The sequence below is a fragment of the Leucoraja erinacea genome, chromosome 3, assembly GCF_028641065.1.
Source record: "Leucoraja erinacea ecotype New England chromosome 3, Leri_hhj_1, whole genome shotgun sequence".
Lineage (NCBI taxonomy): Eukaryota > Metazoa > Chordata > Chondrichthyes > Rajiformes > Rajidae > Leucoraja > Leucoraja erinaceus.
In genome coordinates, this window is record NC_073379.1 from 41,771,084 (window position 1) to 41,794,609 (window position 23,526).

The 23,526-nt window shown below is 43.3% G+C and overlaps 1 protein-coding gene across 4 annotated transcripts in view; it reads right to left on the reverse strand.

Annotated features, from left to right (window-relative positions):
• Positions 1 to 23,526, reverse strand: part of anp32b (acidic (leucine-rich) nuclear phosphoprotein 32 family, member B) — a 52,345-nt gene that overhangs the window by 12,484 nt on the left and 16,335 nt on the right. For all 4 annotated transcript variants that reach the window (XM_055632526.1, XM_055632525.1, XM_055632528.1 and 1 more), the window contains exons 2-4: positions 16,210 to 16,359; positions 4,728 to 4,850; positions 2,460 to 2,649 (exon numbers count right to left, since the gene is read on the reverse strand). In XM_055632526.1, the coding sequence (XP_055488501.1) occupies positions 2,460 to 2,649; positions 4,728 to 4,850; positions 16,210 to 16,359 (463 nt within the window). The remainder of the gene's footprint in view (positions 1 to 2,459; positions 2,650 to 4,727; positions 4,851 to 16,209; positions 16,360 to 23,526) is intronic.

A 23,526-nucleotide genomic window follows, 5' to 3' on the forward strand; every position in this document is an offset into this window, starting at 1 on the left:
TATTTCATGTTCTATCAGCTGAAGTTCTCTTTTATTTTCTTTATTTTGAAAACTTTAATAAGAGATTATAGCACCGCGAATGTATGCCTTAAAGGTTTCCCCATAATAGCGATACAAAAATACCCGGCGTCGCATTTATCTCGAAAAAAAATTTTGTTTGTTCTTTTATATACACATAACCCTGCGGGTTATTTAATATTTGTGCGTTGAATCTCCAAAAAGGTTTTATACCCGGCATTCCCTCAATTTTAAGTATAAAAGTCAGTGGTGAATGATTGGAAATAATACTATTATGGTGTGATGATTTAGTCGTATACGAGATTAATTTTGTATACAATAAGAAATAGTCAATTCGTGAATAAGTTTTATGAACCGATGAGTAAAACGAATATTCCCTTCCACTTGGGTTTGCTATTCTCCAAACATCAGTTATGTTATTATTATTTATATAAGTATTTAAAAATTCACAGGTCTTAGTTTTAACAAGACACTTCCCTACCTTTATTGATTTATCTAAATATGGGTCTATAACACAATTAAAATCTCCCCCCATTATTATATTTTGATAATTATGCTCTGCAATTATATTTACTATTTTCTTAAAAAATTGGGGGTTATCAAAATTAGGCGCATAAATATTTATCATAGTTAATGGTGTATTATAAATTTCTCCCGTGACTATAACGTATCTTCCCTCTTTATCAGATATGGACTTCTTTAATTTAAAAGGTATACCTTTCCGAATTATAATGACCGTGCCTCTTGCTTTAGAAGTGAATGAGGAATAGTAGGTTTGACCTATCCAGTTTGCCCTTTATATGATCTTAGTTTGTTGTTTCAAATGCGTTTCTTGTAGGAAAGCAATATCCGTGTTTAATGATTTTAATTGTGCCAGAATTTTACCCCTCTTAATTGGCTCATTCGCACCTCTAATGTTCCAACTACAGAAAGCGAGACCTCCGGTGTTTATTCGACTATTATCTTGCATTGGCTATTATTACCAGAATGTATGATTCATGTGATGCAGCCAAGTACCTCGAAATCCCGTGTCCAGGGTTGTCCTTCATAATTTCTGCACTAGTTTTACATCTCCTGGCACTATTAAACATATTTGACTCCTTTAACTTCATATTTTGGTCTCCACTGATCAGATTAAGCATGGAAAAGCCCATTCGTTCCATTAAGTCCACATCAACCATCAAACACCCATTTGCACTTATCTTAATCATTGTTTTATTTTTTTAATTCTCTCCACATTCCCAACTCTCACCAGATTCTACCATTCAACTGCACACTAAAAGCAACTTACAGTGGCCAATTAACCTTTCAACCTGCACAGAAGAAAGCCTGGGCACCAGAAAGAAACCAATACATTTATAGGAAGAAAATGCAAAAGCCATGCAGACAGGGTCAAACCCAGATCCCCAGTACAGAGACAGCAGCTCTACTACCTGTGCCACCGTGCTGCCCATTAAACAGAAAGAACACACACACATACCAACATATCTGTTGATAACTCAACTGCCTCCATGGCTCTAGAAGATTTTGTTTTAAATATAACAGAGTAAAACATGGTTGATTATTGAAAAATATATTATTAATTCATAAGGAAAATGATGAAATGAAATGAAATGAAATGAAATGATTCAATTTATTGTCATTGTCAATGTACAGTACAGAGACAACGAAATGCATTTTTAGCATCTCCCTTGAAAGGGAGACACAGGGCGTCGCGGTGTGCCCGCGCCTGCCGCTGAAAATCCAACACCTTTACGTATACTGGTTCAGACTCGCATCTTATGCTGGTCACCAGAATTTAGAAGGAAGTTAAGACTTTGGAGCAAGTGCAGACGTGATCAGGCAATTACCAGAGGACACTAGAGTAGCTAAGATTGTACTTATTGAGCGAAACAGCATGGTAACAGGCCCTTCAGCCCACCAAGTCCATGCCAGCCACCTATCTACCATTTCTCCTTGGAGCAGACAATGAAAGGGAAAATTTAACGCATGTGCTAAATTTATTAAGGTCGACACCATCCAGGATCATACAGCTCATCGGATTGACAAAGTTTCCTGATTCCTCGATGAAAGTGTCAGGAACTAAAGAGTAGACCCTGAAGATAATTGGGAAATGAACCACAGGGAAGATTGTCAAAAATGTTTCAAGGGATCTGGAATGCACTGCTCGAAGGGGAAATTTATGTCAATTCTGAATGAACTTTACAAAGAAAGAATTAGATTTTTTTTAAAAACACCAGCAAAATTTTACACAGAAAGAACTCATGGAGTAGGACTATTTGGAGAGACCATTCAAGGAGCCAGTACCAGTACCGTGGGCTGGATGGCCTCCTCCTGTACAGTACTCAATAAGCTCTTGGAAATCTATTTCTGCATTAGATTTTCCCATCAAACTATAGGTGATGTACTCCTTCAACTTCACAGAAAACGTGTGACTGTACCTTCATCATCCTCATCATCATCCACACCATCGGCTTCTGCATCAGAATCCGGAGCCTCCAGATCCTCCTGGTCGTACCCGTCGAGGTACATGAGCTGCGGGAGGAGCTTGAATACACTTTCTCTGTAGTCATTTAGGTTCGTCACCTCACAGTTAAAAAGATCTAGGCTCTTCAAGTTTTCAAGCTTTTGCTGTGAACAAAACATTGCACATGTTTCAATAGAATAAAGGGGAGGTCATTTAAGACTGAGGTGAGAAAAAACGTTTTCACCCAGAGAGTTGTGAATTTATGAAATTCCCTGCCACAGAGGGCAGTGGAGGCCAAGTCACTGGATGGATTTAAGAGAGAGTTAGATAGAGCTCTAGGGACTAGTGGAGTCAAGGGATATGGGGAGAAGGCAGGCACGGGTTATTGATACGGGACGATCAGCCATGATCACAATGAATGGCAGTGATGGCTTGAAGAGCCGAATGGCCTCCTCCTGCACCTATTTTCTATGTTTCTAATAGAATTGTCCCACCATAGATTCAGGCCATTCAGCTCATCTCATCCATGCCAGTGTTTCAGCAGCAAACAACCATCCTCTCACCTATTCGGGTCTTGATCTGAAACGTCACCCATTCCTTCTCTACAGAGATGCTGCCTGTCCCGCTGAGTTACTCCAGCATTTTGTGTCAATCTCACTTATTTCCATCTCCCCCCCTCCCCCCCCAGGGCGTTCAATGGGGTGTTAACAGTGGTGTGTGTTTCTCTGCACATTGCCGCATTCCTACCTTGCTCTTTGTGTTTCCCATTTTTTTTTGTGACAATTTCTGCATCTTGTTTTTTTTCTATTTCTTTATCTGTATCAATATTGGAACCGCTGGAATTCTTGTTTAAACCAGAGAATATTGGTATGTGATCAGTGAAGTGAATGAATTTAAGGTAATTCAACACATGCCATTTCTTAAATAACTGCAGAAATCTTTAACATTTTGAAGGGATTTGGTAGGGTCAACAAGGTAGAAGCTTTATACTTAACAGGGAACCAAACAAGGTCATGTGAATTCAGAACAGTCCCTAATGTATCTTCTTCTTCTTCTTCTTGCGTATGGCGTGCACAGCCTAAAGTTGTAGGACAACTTGTTCTATTTGATCTTATTTGATTGTGCATTCCGGGTTGTTTGCATTTGTCGAAACAGGGCGGACCACGTGAAGGTTGCAATCTTCCACCCCCCTAATGTATCCAACAAGGGCTTCAGGAGCATTTTCTCCAGCAGAGGGCGAGAATGTGCAATTCACTGTTCGAAGGTGTGGTTGGTGCAGGTGTTCAAAATGCATCCCAGTGGAAGCTTGATAAATATGATGGGGGCAGGTATAGGAGAAGGTGAATGGGATTGCTCTGAGAGTCAGCATAGACTTGATGGGCTGAGTGGCTTTAGTTTATACCATGAGGAAATATTGAATGCCTTCTTCTACTTTCGTGTGGCGTGCACAGCCTAAAGTTGTAGGACAACTTGTTCTATTTGATCTTCTGTTTGTGCACGTCGAGTTGATTGCTTTGGTCGAAATAGGGCGGACCACGTGAAGGTGGCCCAGACAACAGGAAGTAAAGAAACAAGGGAAAGAGTTTCACAAAAAGCTGGAGTAACTCAGCAGGACAGGCAGCATCCCCAGAGAAGGAATGGGTGATGTTTCAGGTTGAGACCCTTCTTCAGACAAAGTTGATCAGAGATGGACAGCAAATTGATTAGACAGAACAGAGAGAGGAGAAACCTGAGATTTTTGCTCAATTCTTTGCACTCTTGGCTTTTGTAATTGTTTTACACTACATACAGTGATGGGGGGGGGGGGGGGGGGGGGAGAAATATAAAGCAGTGGAGGGAGAACTAATCAAGTGGGCTGCTTTGTTCAGAAAGCTACCGAGATCATTCGACTTTTTGAAGCTGCATCTTCCAGGCAAGTGGAAAATATACCAACATTTTCCTGATTTGTGTCTCGTGGAGAGGATTTTCCATTTAGATATCGTAGGGGTTGAAATCATAAAAGAGGTAAAGAGCTAGGATTCCAAGACTCCCGATTGGATTTTATTGGGCACAATGCGTCTGTCTATCTTTAGAACTATGCAGGTGAAACATTTCAGTGAACATTTATCATCCACATCAACAGTTTCCAAATTCTGCTGACATTCTTTAAAATAACACAGCAAATTCACGGTCGGCACGTACAAACATATTAAACCTGATACGTTGGTGTTAAAGCAACATGAATAAGAAAAGGTGCAGGTACCAGGGGCTCCAATGTACTGATGTCTTTCAGTTTGTTTCCACTGAGATTTAGGTGTGTGAGATTGGGAAGCTTCTCTGCCAAGACATCTAACCCTCCAGAAATCCGGTTGTCGCTTAGTTCAAGCTGAAATTAAACAAAAATATATTCCATGAAGTTAAATATTCAAACATATTTGCAAAGCACTTAGTAAAGCTCCCCAAAGCATTTTGGAGGAATTCACCTGCCACATAAGAAAGTGGCAATATATTATGTTGAAGTTATTGGTTTATAGGTTTAAAGTGAGAGGTGAAAGATTTAATAGGGTCCCAATGGGCACCGTTTTCCACACAGAGAGTGGTGGATATATGTTACGAGCTGCCTGAGGAGGTAGTTATGGCAGGTACCACAGCAGTATTTAAAAGGCATTGGGATAGGAAAGATTTAGAGGGATATGGACCAAACACAGGCATGTTGGACCAGCGTAGATGGGGAATCTTAGTTGTCATGGACAAGATGGGCCGATGGGCCTGCTTGCATTTTGTATAACTTTATGCCTATAAGAAAAACACTTAAAGAGATGGAGAGAGATTTAGGAAGGGAGTTCCAGAGCTCAAGAAATAAAGAGCAGAAGGGACAGCTTACTCAACAACGAGAGGTGACTGCCAATCACCACCCCCCCCCCCCCCCCCCCCCCGGAGGGAGTTAGTTTGCTATGTCGCTCAAGGGAGATGCTAAATGCATTTCGTTGTCTCTGTACTGTACACTGACAGAATCTGAATCTGAATCTGAGCTGCTGATGGTGGAGGGATTAGAATCAAGGACACACAAGGACCCAGGACTGGGGTTACAGGAATATTGGATGGGATGAAGTTGTAGAGCTGGATTGGATGGAAGAAGGATATCCAAACAAAAGTGTGACAGTTTTAAACTCAACATTGCTAGATTAAGCATTAGCCTGGGACTGCAGATTTACAGGGTACAGTGCAATGGGATAGAGTACATGTTAAATCCTGGATAGTAATGATCTGAGAAACTATACCTACATAGGATTATAGGTTACCATAGAGGGAAGGAAACTGAGTTGTGGCTAAAAAAAGTACCTGGTTCAGAGAAAAAAGGATTTGGTGCTAAATGCACCTTGGAGAAATAAGCATACATTATCAGCAGGAAAGATGTGTCAAAGTGCTCTACAGCTACTGAAATATTTTCAAAGTGTCTTCACCATTGTAAAACGTGAACCACGGCTGTCACACAACAAAACACTCCCACAAAGCAGCACTGGTATAATGGGCAACTAAAACATTTATGACAAAATAAGGTGTAGGGTGAAAAATATTGGACAGGTTGCAGGATAAAACACTTCTACCTTTGTACTCATCTGAAGAATAGTGAAAGGGCCTAATATGCTGAAGCTAAGAGACGTAGAGAAGAAATGTCCAAGTTTAGAGGATAGGGAAGCTTCAAGCGGTTGAACAAATTCTGACTCTGGAAATGGGTCTGTCCAAACTGATACCATTTGCTGCTCTGCAGCCCCACCAGAGTTGTTTCTATCTATTCTGGTCACTCCCCATGCTATCTCCCCTGGCAATAGAGTTATCCAGAGTCATGTGTAGGAAGGAACTACAGATATTGATTCACACCAAAGATAGACACAAAATGCTGGAGTAACTCAGTGGGACAGGCAGCATCTCTGGAGAGAAGGAATGATGAAGGGTCTCGACCCGAAACGTCACCCATTCCTTCTCACCAGAGATGCTGCCTGTCCAGTTGCGTTACTCCAGCATTTTGTGCATATACAGAGTCATGATCTGAAGGAGAAAATGTCAACCCCGTGTGACGCTCTGCAGGATGTGAATTAACCCACAAATGCAACAAATATTTTGGATGTGGTCAGAAAATCCTCAGGAAAACCACAAAAAATAATAATAACGGCCTCGGGTATTATCTGGTAAAAGGAGCTTGGGGATCAGGAGGAGCACTGGAGAGGGTGCAGTCATAGGACTCGCCCCACCATTCATCCAGTGCCCGAGGGCCACAAACTGCCAGATCCAGGTCCCTGCCCCCCAGTCCAGGGACCTCTCTAGCCCTACTGCTCCTAAGGCCAGAGAAAATCAGATAGCTCACTGGGCCTGGGAGGGATCAGGGTTTGCATCAAGTTCAGACCGATCTTCTCTACCAATGGGCATAGGTATGTCACTGCATTAATCCAAGGTACATGACAGGTGGGCCTGTCACTGAATAAAATTATTTACAGGCCTGACATTGCTTAACACTAGGGCACCGTACTGATAGATCCATCACTATGGGTTTAGGTTTATTATTGTCACATGAACTGAGGTATAGCGAAAAGCTTTGTTTTGCAAGCAATGCAAACAGATCAAACTCAAGTACAATAGATAGAGCAAAGGGGAATATGCAGAGTGCAGAATATAGTTCTCAGCATCTTGGCACATCAGTTCCTTAGACAAAGTCTTATGACATCAATGAGGTAGAGGAGAATCAAACAGTATCCTAGCTTATGGATGGACCGTTCAGAAGCCTTATAACAGAGGACAAGAATCTGTTCCCGTGAAGCACACTTTCAAGCTTCTCTATCTTCTGCCAGACAGCAACAGGGAGAAGAGGGAATAACAGGGGTGGAACGTCTTTGATTATGTTGACTGCTTTTTCAAGGCAGCTGAAGTATAGGAAGTCAATGGAAGTCTTATCTGTGTGACGACTGGGCTACATCCACAACTCTCTGCAGTTTTGTGTGGTAGTGCTATTCCCAAATTAAGCTGTGATGTAACCTGACACTATACTTTCTGTGTTCAAGAAGGAACTGCAGATGCTGGAAGATCGAAGGTACACAAAAATGTGAAGAAGGGTTTCAGCCCGAAACGTCGCCTATTTCCTTCGCTCCATAGATGCTGCTGCAGCCGCTGAGTTTCTCCAGCTTTTTTGTGTACCTACTATACTTTCTGTGATGGGTCTGTAGAAGGCTAAGAGTCACTGGAGACATGCCGAATTTCCTCAATCTCCTCAGGAAGTAGATGCACTGGTGTGCCTTCTTGGCAAATGCATCAAGGTGGTTGGTGCACAACAGATCACTGATATTAGTGCCAAGGAACTTGAAGCTCTCAACCATTTCCACATCCAGACCATTGATGCTGACTGGGCCATGTACTCCACCATGCTCCATGACGCCAATAAGTAGCTCCTTCATATCACTGACGTACAACACCTCGGCAATGTGCTGGTGAACAAAGTTCTGTGCCCCTTCAAGAATGGGCACTATGTGGGCAGGCAGGTCTGTTCCCCTTCAAGTCTAGGCACTGTAAGGGTGGGTATAGGTCTGTCGCCTATAACATTGGAGCACTGCACTGGTGGGAAGAGGCATAATACTGTAAACCTGCACTGATTTGGGCACAGGTCTGTCTCCCAATAACATTCTGTCACATATTTATCCCCACTCAGCTTGGGCCTAGGAGTAAATTTGGGGCACAGGTCTACAACTTACACTGTACTGGTGGGTGTAGATCTGTCCTTCTATAACACTGGGGTACTGTACTTGCGGGCACAGGTCTAACAACGAGGCAATGCACTGCTAGACACGGGTGTAATACTGCGACACTGTACTGATAGGCCGCAGTACGACACAATATTATTATGTCTTTTTATAATACTGGTGCAAACTAATTGGAAATTCAAAGCTCTCATTTAACAAACTAGTGTGGTAACACTGGGTTATAGGTTTCTTTAAGTTACAGTCCCTGCCACAGCATGTATTCAAGTTTTGTTCAAGACTGGCAAATGTATGAAAACTTAAGGGTTGACAGATTAGGCTGCTGGTGTACAGTACAGTGGCTACCAAGGTGCAAACCAGAGGTACAGGTGCACAACCTTTTATCCGACGATCCAAATAACGAAAAGCTCTGAATAGCGGACATTTTTTCGGTCCTTGAAAAAAGGTCCTTGAAGACGTTCACCGAGGGCGGCCCGCAGAGGTGACAGCGGAACCTCCGGTTGGTCCTCGAAGAAAGGGGAACTAAATCCCCATTCATAAAAGAGAAGGTGAGGGTATATTGCGCGGGAGGGTTAATAATTGACAATCTGCTGCTGCCTGCCCGTTTAGTTAAAAAAGTTCCCACGGTAGACTCACGATACACAGTGTATCGTGAGTCTTGCGTGGGAACTTTTTAACTCAGCGGGCAGGTAGCAGCAGATTGTCGCTCCCTTCAGTTTCACCCCACCTACGCCCCTCTGCTTCCCGGCCATGTGTGTGACCCCTTCCCTCCCCTCTCCAGCTCCCCGCCCATTGCACCGGCGTGGGGGCTTTGCACTGTCTTCACGTCGGAGCCAGTGCCAGTCACCGGAGACGTCAGGACCAACGGGACACTGGCCCCCAGGCCCACTGCAAGCACGGAGATCCCAGAGACCCACAGCCAGCAGCAGCCCAGCCCCGCTCCAACTACAGAGGAACACGCTCCCCGTAGGGACAGAAGCTGATGGTGTGCAAAGTACGTCTTGTTCTTGAGGTTGCGGATGAGGGGGCGCAGCTCGGGCTGTGACGTCTCCGGCCACCCCCCTGTGCAGGAGCTGAGACTGGGAACTGTGGGGTTGTTTGCAGTTGCAGAGGGAGGGGGCTAGGGCGGTACAGTTCCCAGTCTCAGCTCCATTCTAGGGGGGTGACCGGAGACGTCAGGACCAACGGGACACCGACTGCAAGCACGGAGATCACAGAGACTCACAGCCAGCAGCAACTCTAGCCCAGCCCCGCTCCAACTCCAGAGGAACCCGGGTTGCGGATGAGGGGCCGCAGCTCGGGCTGTGGGCGAACTGCCACTTGTCGCCGTAGCGGCCCATCGGGGAGCGGATTCCTCTGGAGTTGGAGGGACAGGGAGACACAGCGGCTTTTGAGAATGGTGGGCAATCACTTCCAAAGTTCTGCCCACACAGTCAGTACACCTCTCCTACACTTGTCTCCCGCACTAAGATCATCTCGCAGAGAATGATCCCAGCCTAACCCTCCCTATTCTCTCCTATTCTGCAAGAAAAAACTACATTGAAGACTCAAACTCGCGATTGAGTAACTGCTGGGATCGTGGCGCAAACTCGCGACCTTGCGGATATGAGCCGAGCACTCTACCACTACGCTAAAAATCTTTCATTCCGAAAGCCGAAAAATTCTGAATTACGAAAAGTGTCTGGTCCCAAGGCTTTCGGATAAAAGGTTGTGCACCTGTAGTTCGTTCTTCTTGACATGGGCAGGTGGGGAACGTTTATTCACTGAAGGAAAATATGAGTAGCTTTCAGTATAAAACACAAGACAGAGTTGACTTTTGATTGACAAATATTCCAGGTTTGTTTCATTGACGTTTCATGCCCCCGAGAGACAAACACTGTACCTTAATTGGTTAAGTGACAATAAACGCAAACTTGAACATAGGTGCAGAATTAGGCCCAGAGTCTATTCCACCGTTCAATCGTGACTGATCTATTTTTCCCTCTCAAGACCATTCTCCTGCCTTCTCCCTGTAACCTTTGACACCCGACTAATCAAGAACCTATCCATCTCCGCTTTAAAAATACCCACACAATCCTCCCCATTGACCTCCGCAGCTGTCTGTGGCAATGAATTTCATTTATTCACCACCCTCTGGCTAAAAAAATTCCTCCTCATCTCCATTCTAAAGATACATCTTTTTATTCTAAGACTATGCCCTCTGGATCTAGACTCTCCCATTACTGGAAACATTCTTTTCACATCCACTCCATCTAGGCAGAATAAAAGGGAAGAATATTCAAAAATTATTTAAATCAAATAAAATAATTTAAAAGTGTTGAAGTAAAAATAAATGATAAAAAAGTGAAAATAACATTATAGTCATACCGTACCGGAACAGGCCCTTCAGCCCAACTCACCCATGCCAACCAAAATTCCCCAACCAAGCTGGTCCCATTTGCTTTCTCCTGTAACCATATTGCACAAAACCTTTCCTCCCCACGTGCGCGTCCAAATCTGTTTTAAATGTTGTTATTGTACCACCCTCAACTACTTCCTTTGACAGCTCTTCCCATGTACCCGCCACCCATTGTGTGAAAAAATTGCTCCTCAAGTTCCGATTAAATATTTCCCCTCTCACCTTAAACCTGTCTTCTGGTTCTTCATTGCCCTACTCTGGGAAAAATAATATGTGCATTCATCTTATCTGTAGATTGGTTATTGCATGGGAACCAATCAGAGCAGATCATTAACTCCACCTTACTGTACACTTTATATTAACACCCATTTCCTACATTAGGTAGTCTTGGAAGTGGTAGTGATGAACTAACAACCTACTGTACCGCTCTACTATATGTTATGATTAAAGATGATTTAAACTCCAGACCCATGTCAGTTAAGTCATTTACACTATCTATTCTCCTCATGATTTTATACACCTATATAGGATCACTTCTCAGACGCTTGCAATCCAAGGAATGAAGACTTCATCACAGGCCTCCAGTCCATAAACCCTTCTAAGACCCTATCTTTCAGACCACAAAGCCTATTCTGTATCCATTTAGCCACCTCTCCTTGCTGAAGTCCGTATAGATTTTGTCTAGAGGCGAATCCTTATCAACCTTCTTGGTTATTTCTTCAAAAAACTCAATCAAATTGATGAGGAACAAAGCTCCTATAAACTACCATATTCTTTCCAAATGTATGTATATCTTATGTATATATATCTTAACCTTCAGAACTGATCTACAGTTACCAGTTTTTTTCTTGCAGACCTACGTGAAGGGACTTCAGCACGAATTGGCGGGTCAAATTTTCCCTCTGCAGCCAGATTCCTGGCACTCTGGCCCAGCAGGAGCCGACATATCCATTCCCACAGTCGACTTCCAAAGCCAACTTTGCGGGCCTGTACCTCGGCCAGTGGTTGGCCTTGGCAGACCATTCTTGTACGTTTGACTACTCTCAGAGGAAGTGACCTCTAATTCTGGAAAAGCTCTGGAAGTAAGGGCGATGGAAAATCGGTGGTGGACCTATACTTCTATCAAATCTTCCCTGAGCTTCCGACACTCCAGGAGAAACAATCCAAGTTTGTCCAACCTCTCCTTATAGCCAATACCCTTTAATCCAGCACCAATCTGGTCAGCCTCTTCCGCAGCTCTCTCTAAAATCCCCTCATCCTTCCCGTAATGGGATGGCCAGAGCTGCCCACAAGGCTCCAAATGCATCCTAACCAAAGTTAACACAATGCCTCAAGTAATGAAGCCTTCTTTACCAATCAATGTACTTATGTTGCCTTTACCAGTCAATGCACTTGTGCTGCCACTTTCATGGAGCTTTGGACTTGGATCCAAAGATACCTCTGTATATCAATACTGTTAAAGGTACTTTTCCCTTACGTTTGACCTCCTTGCACTTCCTTGGATTAAACTCCATCTGCCATTTTTCTGCCCATTTCGGCACTGATTCATATCCCACTGACTACATTGACAGCCTTGCTCACTATCCACAATCCCACCAAATTTGGCTGCAAACTGGCTGACCAACTATCCACATTTATGTCCAAGTCAGTTATGTACATCACGAACATTGAGGTCCCAGCATAATTTTTTGCGGAACTCCACTGGTCACAAACCTCCAGCCAGAATAACACCTTTCCACTCACCTTACCTCTGTCTTATTTGAGTAAGCCAGTTAAGAATCCAAATGACCACAGATCCCATGTATATTAATCTTCTGCAACAGCCTACCTTGCCTTTCTAAAAATCCATGTAGATAACATCACCTTCCCTATCCTCATTGATCACATACATCATCTCCTCAATCTTGCCTTCCTGCTTCCAGGATATTGGTCCCCCTCCAGTTCAGGTACACAAGGGCCATTGCACAAGTCATCTCTGCCCCAGAAGAGACCCTAATGGTCCAAAAATCAATCCCTGCCACCTGCACCAAAACCTCAGGCACACATACACCTGTCCTATCTTCCTAATACTACTGTCACTAGCATGTGGCACTTGGAGTAATCCAATGATTACTAACCTCACAGTCCTGTTTTTAATCTTTTGACTTATTCCCTATATTCACTCTTTATGACCTAATCACTTTTCCTATACATGTTATTTGTGACAACGTGCACAACTACTTCTGGTTGCTCACCCTCTCCCTTGAGAACGTTGTGCAGTCGCACAGAAACATCCTGGACCATGGCACCAGGAGGTAACACACCTTCCTGGAGTCCCGTTTGCAGCCACAGAATCTCCTGCTGTCTCCATAACCAAAACGTCTCCTATCACAATTGCTTTGCCTGACTTCGCCCTTCCCTGCTGCACCTCGGAGCCAGGCCTGGTGTCATACACCCGGCTGCTGCAGCTCTCCTTTGAACAGTCATCCCGTCAACAACATCCTGTATGAGGAGAATAACCACTGAGGATTTTCTGCCCAATCCCTATTAATTAAATCGAATATACTGCAAAACAAAGGAAAATAAAGAGTTTTGCTAACCTTACCTTTTTTTATTGAAGAACGAACATCCCAGTCAAATGAATAGGACAGCAGTGGGTGTAGGATGTATCTCAACTGGGCAGTAAGCACTGGACCTCCAGTAAGTACTATCAGCACTGCATTGCTCAGGCTTAGGAGGTCAGGATTGTACGAGCACATCACACAGAACTGTCAGTTTCTCGCTTCATTAAGCAGAATGAACAAGGCAAGCAGCACAGGAGGCAGAACAGAATCTACTGATGGGCTTGGAATAGGAGAGGCTTAGAGTGGATCAGTTGGGCCAAATGGTTGGTTTAGTGCTGCAAAATTCCTTGGTAGTAACATGCCAGGTTTAGTGACGAATGTGACACCTACTATAATTAGTACAGTGGCAATAGAATGTGCATCCTATAATTTCACTGCACCAGGTATTAGGGTTCAGTACAATTTCAGTATTAAACACATTTTTTCTCCTGGACTACAACATTCTGATTAATTGTAGTACATCCTTTGACATCAGTGGCCAGCCTTCTTATTATTTCCAAGAGTGCTCAGACATTTGGGAAGAATTATTCAATACAGTCTTTATCTGCTGCTAAAACCTTTCCACGGTCACAGAGGGAATTGCTGCATTTTGGTTTATTTCCAAAATCTGATGTCTTAATTATAACGCAGAGGTAAATGCTCCATCAGCGTAAAATTATACCTTTGCAGCTTTTCTGTGTAGTGCCTTCATATTTGTACAGTTTTTCCCCCCAAATAGTTATCTAGCACAAAAAGGTTTTGACATATTGTTTCAGCCATCTTAAGTCAATGTTATCACCAGTGTGAGGGTTTGCAGGCCTGCACATGGCACTGAAAATTAACAACAGTGTGGGCCGTGGCTTGAACTTAACTACAAAGGCATTTGCTGTCACTGACAAGGTCCCACTGATGCGACTGTGTGTTGCAGTGATCCCATCTGGTTTGAACACGGCTGTGAAGTGGCCAAATAAATCCCGGCTGGCTGGCTGGCTGACTGCAAAGTCAGAGATGATGCTATTAACCAAGTGGTGCCTGTGCCAGCCTTCATTATTCTGGCAAGCGAGGCAAAAGTCGAAGGGTTTTAATAGAATGGACCACACAGAATACCTTGAGGGAGCCAGAATTGTTGAAGGACCGAATACGTCCCAAGGCACCAGCTGTGCAAAACTATCAGAGGGTCTGGTCACAGTTTTTGATACACAAAGTTCTGCAACATACCGCCAACAAAAAAATTTACATTCATGTAGGTCAGGCAGCATCTCTGGAGAAAAGGAATGGGTGACGTTTCAGGTCGAGACCCTTCGAAACATCACCTATTCTTTATCTTCAGAGATGCTGTCTGTTGCGCAGAGTTACTCCAACTCTTTGTGTCTATCTTCAGTTTAAACCAGCATCTGTAGTTCTTTCCTGCACAATTCACATTCAAGTGGAGCCTTCAGCATGGTATGACTTTCCAAGGAGCATTTTCAAACAAAATATACACTGATCCACAAAAAGGACCTTGAAATTCGGTGGATTAAAAGCAGCGTCTTAAAGAAGCGAGAGAGATGAAGAGGCAGGGAGATTTGGGACACTGGCAGCCGACAGTCTACAACACTGGAACAACACAGAAAGCGCTGGAGGAACTCAGTGGGTCAGGCAGCATCAGGGAAGGGAAGGGACTGGCAACCTTCCGGGTCCAGACACATCTCAAGATTTTAGTATTTGCAGTCTTTTGTGTCTACCACACTGGGGCAAAGGAAATGCAGAACATCAATATCTACTCTTGCTAATCATATGTAGCACTGCAGGCAGTGCTGTGGTCTCGCTACTCGAGAGATCCTGGTTCGATTCTGACTTTGTGTGCTGTCTGTGTAGAGTTTACAAGTATGCTGCGGCCCCCAGATGGCCTGGTTTCCTCACACATCCCAAAGATGTGTTGGCTGGTAGGCGAACCAGCCACAAAGTGACCCTAGTATAGGTGACTGGTGGGAGAATCGGCAGGGGTTGAGAGTGGGGAGTTCCAATCATAACTTGCGGGTAAGAAGCGCCTCATTAACGGTTTGCAGTGATATGCCAATGTGTCCCAGTTAGACGTGCTTTACCACAGCACTGTGCTTCATAACCGACATACTTTTCAAAGTGCAATCAAAGTTGGAATTTAATGAAACAGCCAATATGTGGACACATAACTCCCACAAATAGCAATATGAGCCACAACTAATGATGCAGACAAGGAAGTGGTTGGACAAAACTAGTTAAAGTTGCTGGATTTAATTAAAATAAAAGCCGGCCAGGGGGTTGGAGGGATGGTGGCTCAAGTAGATACTCCAAAACCTGGAGCCAAAGTAGCCACCAACGCGGAATGAACAAAATGAGTGTGAAAACAGGAGCAAAAGCAACTAAATGTAGCGTAAACAAATCTCACACATGCTAACCAAAGTCTTTTTCTAATTTTGACCATTTCCATAAAACCATTCCCTAAATTTGCCACAGTGCAATGATAGGATGTTCTCTCCACTATTTTCACACTGGAGGTGCTTACCATAAAAACTTGGGAGCTAATATCTTGATGCAACCCAGCATCAATACCTGCATTAATTGGACACACAGTTTGAAGCCGAGTACAACTTGAATTAGAACATTTTGAAATGAATTCCCACTCCCAGCCAAGGATAATGCACCCAATGAAGCCCCAAGGATTTGCTGCTTTGGTGAAGTATCCGGAGATTTTCCTGACAGGGCAGTACCTGATACGGCTTTTTGCTGTGGCCACAGTGATCACACTTCAAATGAAATACTTCACTGTGCCAAAACACTTAGCTGCCAAACACTAACCTCTCTATAATGCAAGTTTGTCTTTTGTGTGTGGTTCAATAATTGTCTGTGAAATAATTGGAGGTGAAACCCAGATAGCTCAATAATGCTCACAAGAAATAAACATACCATTCCCAAGTGCAGCGAGGCTACACTCATTAAGTGGCCAAGATGCAATTCAAGGACAATTTCTCCAACTTCACCCAAGGGCTGAAGACTCACCTTTTTCAGTTTGGGAAGGCGAAGGAGGTTTGCGACAGATATCAGGCCAACATTTATCAAGCTGAGGAACTCCAGGTTCTCAAACTCTGCCGTCAGGCCTTCAATTTTACCTTCATTTGACCTGCAGTTGTCCAGAACAAGCTCTCGTACCTGCAACGAAGCAACAATGACTTAAGAGTTTGTACAGTCAGAGTAATAATTAACCACTAAGTTACTAACATGGTGGGCCCATACCAGGCCTAGTTAAGCTTTGCTTGAGAATCATTCATAAGAAGCACCTCGAGGCATTTCACTTATTAAAAAATTGTGCATATCACTAAACTCTGATAATCCTATACATTTAGATCTTTGGTGAGGCTTGGCCAACACATTTTCAGATTATTAGAGATGTTGCTCCAAATAATACCAGACTCTTTTTTGACTGCTTTTTAACCAGGACACAGTAGATTCATACATTTTCCAGAACACCCGCAACTTTCAGGTTGCAGAAAGCATACACGGACCTGGCTCTGGCTGCAAATCTATCTATATCCTCGACCTGCAGAGTTTCAACCCATGTTTTCTGCCTCTTATGCCCGGATATTTTTTGTTGAGTTGACAAAAGCAGTGAAGAAGGGAATATCTTTGGATGTTCCTTATGGAGTCTCCCAGAGGCATTAAAAAAAAACCCTCTTTAAAGTCAGTAGCTCAAGAGTGAAATTTATAGAAAGGAAAACATTGACGTTTAAAAAAAAAGGTTGTGCACCATGAGTGGTGGAGGCAGTATACATAAAAATCCCAACATGTCACCAGGCATCAATAGTAACTTGCCTGCCCTTTTCAATTGTATATGGTCATGCCTCTTATAGAGTTTCTCCTCCATCCCGGATATTTTTTGTTGATCCCAGCAATGGAGTCTCCCAGAGGCATCCCCCTTTAAAGGAAACTCAAGAGTCAGAAAAAAAAAGAGAGACAGTTCCAAATCCAAACATGTCACCCATCAATAGTAACGCCTGCCCTTACAGTAACTCAGCCTCTTATATCTCCTCCATCCAGGGATCCCAGCAATTCTTCCGGGTCAGAAAGAGGTTCCAACGCACCTCCTCTGTTGCATTCACTGTGGGTTCCTATATATATATATCGGCGTGACCAAGCGTAGACTTGGTGACCGTTTTGCTGAACACTTTCACTCGGTCTGCCAAGATCTACAGGATCCACTTCCTTCCCATTCTGACCTGTTTATCCTGGGCCTCCTCCATTGCCAGAGTGAGGCCGCATGCAAATTGGAGGAACAGTTCCTCTTATTTTGCCTGGGAAGCTTACAAAGAGGAAGAAGATTGGACTTTATTGCCTTCCATCACAGTGAGGAATGTGGGGAATCCACTGTGGTGGATGTTTATGTTAACGTTTATGTAGTTGTGTGTTTTGTTGCTTTTTTTAGTGTGGTTGTGTGATAATTCACATATCACTGTACCTTAATTGGTACGTGACAATAAAAGACCTGTGAACCCACCATTGTGAACATTGAATTCTCTATTTCTAGGTAACTTCTGCAAACACCTCCATCCCTCCTCCACATTCCCCCTCCATTAAAAGCTGGTTAACTCAGGCTCTTGGCCTCACACCATCTCTCGCCAACAAGCAGCCTATCAAAGAACCTCCTTTCCATCTTTTGCCGACCCCGATTTATCCTGTTTTTTTTCTTCCCTTCCAGATTTCCTCCCCGCTCTTCCTACTACAAAACCTAAAAAAAAGTCCCGACCCAATATCCATTATCTCCAGAGATGCTGCCTGATCCCAGGAGTTACTCCAGCATTTTGTGTTTATCTTTGGTACAAACCAGAGTTTGCATTTCATTTTTATTGCAATACTATTGATTCAAACCCATCTTTGTGCCAGGTATGTTCCACATTCTCAAAAGTTCCTCTGTAAAGAAATTTCACCCAAATTCCTGATTGAGTTTATTAGCGACCACCTTGTGTTGAATACACCTTGTGTAGGTTTCATCTACAATTTCTACAGTTACTCCATCTGACTTCCTCACTAATGGATGACCACCAGGCCACCTTGCAATCTTTTTTTCCCCCAGAGAAATAAATAAGAAAATAACGTCCCACCCTTAGGCAGAGAATTGTAAAAGTTAATTATCGTTGTCCTTGTACTGTAGGATTTGATTTTCTGTAATAGCATCAGTTTCCTCTCTTTTTTCCAGGTCAAACCCACCAAAGAGTAGCTTCAGGCATTGATAAAATTAAATATGGAAGAAGATAGAGCAATTGTGAGTTTTCTCCTGATTAAACCAAAATCAACTGCTTACAATGAATCCAGTGAAAGTTCAAAGACATTTACTATCCTTCAAATATTTTCCTGCTCAAGGCTTATCCTGATCTCAGGCATGCATTTCCACATTATATCCTGCAAAGTACGAATGAATCCATTTGTTTTCAATTCCCTTCTTGGACCCAAGGTCCGCATTTAGTCACACGCCCATTTCCCCTTGAGATTCCTTCTTGAAACCGAGTAGGAAGGAACTGCAGATGCTGGTTTGCATCTGTGGCAAAAAGGAATAGGTGGCATTTCGGGCATTTTGTTTGTGCCTTCCTTCCTGAAATGCTGCATTCACACAGTTGTGGAGAGATACTGTCAAGTAACAGACCCTTCAGGCCACCGAGTCCTCCCTGATCATCAACCACCCATCAACACCAATCCTACATTAATCCCATTTTTATTCTCCCCACATTCTTCTCAATTCCCCCGATTCTACTACTCATCCACACTCTGAGGGCAATTTACTGTGGCCAAATTAATTTACCAACCCATACATATTTGGCTTGTGGGAGAAAAATGAAGCAACTGGAAAAAAACTACACAGTCACAGGAGGAAAGTGCATAGAAACATAGAAAATAGGTTCAGGAGGAGGCCATTCGGCCCTTCGAGCCAGCACCGTCATTCATTGGGATCATGGCTGATCACTCCTAATCAATAACCCGTGCCTACCTTCTCCCCTTGATTCCACTAGCCCCTAGAGCTCTAACTCTCTCTTAAATCCATCCAGTGATTTGGCCTCCACTAACCTCTGTGGCAGGGAATTCCACAAATTCACAACTCTCTGGGTGAAAACTTTTTTTCTCACCTCAGTCTTAAATGGCCTCCCCTTTATTCTAAGACTGTGGCCCCTGGTTCTGGACTTGCCCAACATTGGGAACATTTTTCCTGCATCTAGCTTGTCCAGTCCTTTTATAATTTTATATGTTTCTATAAGATATCCCCTCATCCTTCTCCACAAAGACAGACTCCACAAAAACAGCACCCAAAGTCAGGATCTTACCCAGGTCACTGGTGTTGCAAGGCATAATCTCCAGACATTTCTACAGTGCTATTGTGGAGGCTTTTGGAGGATTTGAGATCCACTGATGATAAAGGACCAGTGGCATATTTCTAGAATGGTGCTTTGGATTGAATCCTGAACTCTTGGTGTTGTCATGTATCCGCTCCTCCTGTCCTTCTTGGTTACAAGTGTCACAGGTTTCAGAATTTAGAAAATGATGTAAACAGGAATCCACTTTCCTCATTCCTCTAAAAACAAGTTTTTTATCTGGTACTGTTTAGCTGTGGCAATAATATTTAATTAAAACATTTGCGGAATTGTACCTCCCAGGAAAGCATTCACATCAGAAAGCAGCAGATTTAGTTCCACTCATCATTTGCCGAATCTTCCTCCAGAACTCCATGGAATTTTCTTTTCATCTCTTACCTTTTGTTGCAAAAAACCAAGGCCGACTGGATCTCCCGGCTGCTGAACATTTTAACTCCCCTTTTTATTCCCACATGGACCTTTCTGGTCAGGGCCTCCTCCATTGCCCGAGTGAGGCCACATGCAAAATGGACGAGCAGCACTTCATATTCCACTTGGGTGATTTACAACTCAATGGTATGAACATTGAATTCTCCAATTTTAGGTAACGTCTCACAGCCTAGCTTTGCCTTCCCTCCCCTCCCCACCAGCAAACCCTTCCAACCCCTTCCCTCCGCCCTACCTGGACTCCCATCTATTCCTCTCTTCCACCTACCCCACTTCCTACTACTTTCCCCCCTCTGGCTTTCCAATCCACAACTCTTCAAACTTGTCTCACAACTTTATTTTCTTATCTCAGGCTATTGGTCCAACCATTTGCCTATCAAAAATCCACCTGCCTTTGTCGACCTATGATCTGCCAAGCTTTGTCCTGCCTCTCCCCTTTTCCAGCTTTCTTCTCCTCCACCCCTGCAAACAGTCTGAAGGAGGGACTCTACCTGAAATGGCACCTATTCATGTTTTCCAGAGATGCTGCCTGACCTGCTGAGTTACTCCAGCATTTTATATCCTTTTGAAAATTATGAAAGTAAGGCAATGGGCAATTGGTAATCCACCCCGTCTCTCCTAATCCCTGCAAAGCCCTCGAAGCACTCAGTAACATTCAGTCCTGGATCAAGAGAAGCTTTTTCCCCGTCACATATTGGAAAGATCAACGCTAATGTATTTTGTCAGCTTCATATAGCTTCCATTTCCTAATCTCTGAATCCATCCCTCACCTAGCAACTGTGTGAAAGCTTGGTGTCATATATCACCTTGAGATAAGTCTGGGAACACACATCTGTACAACCACTACAACAATCTATTTTCACCTCCATCACATCATCTGAGCATGTTGATGATGCTCTATCTCATACCATCCTATGTAAAACTGATAGTACCCAAGTGTACTTCATGGAAACAACAGAGTGCTAGAGCAGAGAAATGGGCTCTTCAGCAAAAGAGACTGCACCAACACTCAACCACTCTTTTTTTTTTTTTGCATTAATCCTACCCTAACCTATTTTAATTATTTCAGTATTGTTTTCATTAACTACTCAGATTATGGACCAAGTCCAGATCACTCATTATCACTGAATTTGCTGATTAACAACCTTGCTTTTGTGATTCTCATTGATGCTTTCAGATCCATCTGGCTTCTCCTTGTTCATTAGTTAAAATAAAATTAGGCCATTCGGCCCATCTAGTCCTCACCTCTCAATCATGACCGATCTTTCTTTCCCTTTCATCCCCATTCTCCTGCCTTTTCCCCATAATCTAATGTTTTAATTTCTCCCTGCACCACAACCCTCTGAAGCATCTGCTCCACTTCTGTTCCTATTCCATCTCTGCAGGCATCCCCAGTTTATTTGCAACTGCATCATTGGCACCAAACCTTTATTTTTATTTTTATTTTTTATTTTTTTTATTTACAGAGCACTTTAAAAACAACCACGGTTGCAACAAAGTGCTGTACATGACTAATCATGGACAAAAAATTATTACACAACAATAAAAACATTAAAAGAGTAAAACCAATGAAAAAAACCCATTAAAAACACTAAAACAGGAGCAAAGTCTCATGCAGGGTCAAAAGCCAACGAATAGAAATGGGTTTTAAGATTGGTTTGAAGATGGACAGTGATGGGGCCTGTCTGATGTGCAACGGCAGAGTGTTCCATAACGGCCGGAGCAGCAACAGAAAAGGCTCTATCCCCTCTGAGCTTCCGCTTAGACCTCGGTGCCTCCAAGAGCAGCTGATCAGATGACCTGAGGCACCGGGCAGGAGCGCAGGGATGAAGCAGCGCAGAGAGGTAAGGCGGGGCGAGGCCATTTAAAGATTTAAAAACAAATAAAAGAGTCTTAAAATGAACTCGAAAGTACACCGGGAGCCAGTGGAGGGAGGCCAGAATTGGCGTTATGTGCTCCCTCTTTCGAGTTCCAGTTAAAAGGCGAGCAGCAGCATTTTGAACCAACTGGAGACGAGCCAGGGAAGATCGAGCAACTCCAAAATAGAGTGCGTTACAGTAATCCAGCCTAGACGTGATAAAGGCATGGATTACTGTTTCAAAATGCTGCCGCTCAAGAATGGGCTTCACCTTTGCCAGCTGCCTTAAATGAAAGAAGCTGGACTTTACTACCGCGCCTATTTGATGATCCAATTTAAAATCACTGTCCATCTTAAAACCCAGGTTCAAAACTGTTGGCTTCACATACCGTGTCAGGGGACCCAAGTCAACAGGGGGAGGTTCACGGCAGCCATTGGGACCAAACAATATCACCTCTGTCTTCTTTTCATTAAATCCTAGAAAGTTTAGGGCCATCCAGGATTTAATGTCATCAAGACATAACAGAAGTGATTTGACGGAGAATGCATCTTCCTTCCTCAGCGGCATATATAGTTGGCTATCATCAGCATAACAATGAAAAGAGATGCCATGCTTTCTAAGAATGGAACCCAGAGGAAGTAAGTACAGTGAGAAAAGCAGGGGCCCTAAAATTGAGCCCTGTGGAACCCCATATGACAGAGGAGCGGAGGAGGCAACCTTCAGCTGCCAAGCTCCAAATACCCTCCTCTAAACCTCATCTCTTCCCTCCTCTGATATTCTTTCAAACCCATCAGTATGACCATCTGCCCTAATATCTCATTGTGAAGCTCAGTGTCAAACTTTGTTTCTTGACGACACCAAAACGTTCTTTGATCATTGAAGGTATTAAAGGCACTATATACAAAGTATTCCCTCTTTTCCAAACCCCTCATTCCTCACTCCCTTCCCCATTACAGCCTTTTATTTGACTATGCTTTTGGCTGCCTTAACTCATATCTCATGGTTGGCTCAAATTATGTTTGCTTAATTTCACATTGTTTTGAGTGTTACTTGTACACTGCCAATATGTTAAAGGCGATATATAGATGAAAGTCGTTGCTGTGTGGTCTTGACTATACTAAGTTAGCCAGCTTCAACTGTGATAGCCTTGAGTGCGCTACAAATGTGTCCAGGCTGTCGGCAGAAAAACAACTGTTGGTCCACAATAAACCACTGAACAACAATAGTTGTGTCCTTGAAAAGAAATGGTGTTAGTTTGCAAATCTTGCAACAAAGACAAATTAGTTACAATCTTACAACCATTTGTCACTCTATTAGATTAGACACAGGATATCGAATTGGCTTGGTTTGTAGGGGAACAACGTAAAATAAAAATGTGAATGTTTATGGAGATATTTATCTTTTATAGGAAGATGTATAAGCGATTTTAAAGAGGTTTGCACACACTGGCATAGAACAGTACAGCACAGGAATGGGCCCTTCAGCCAACTGATGTTTGTGCCCAACATGATAAACTAAAGTTAAACTGATCTCATCTGCCTGTACGTGATCCACATCCCTCTATTCCCTGCACTTCCACGTGCCTCTTAAACACCACTACCGTATATACCTCAGACACCACCCATGTGCTGCAGGCTCCCACCACACTGTGGGTAAAAAAATCTTGCTCGGCACAT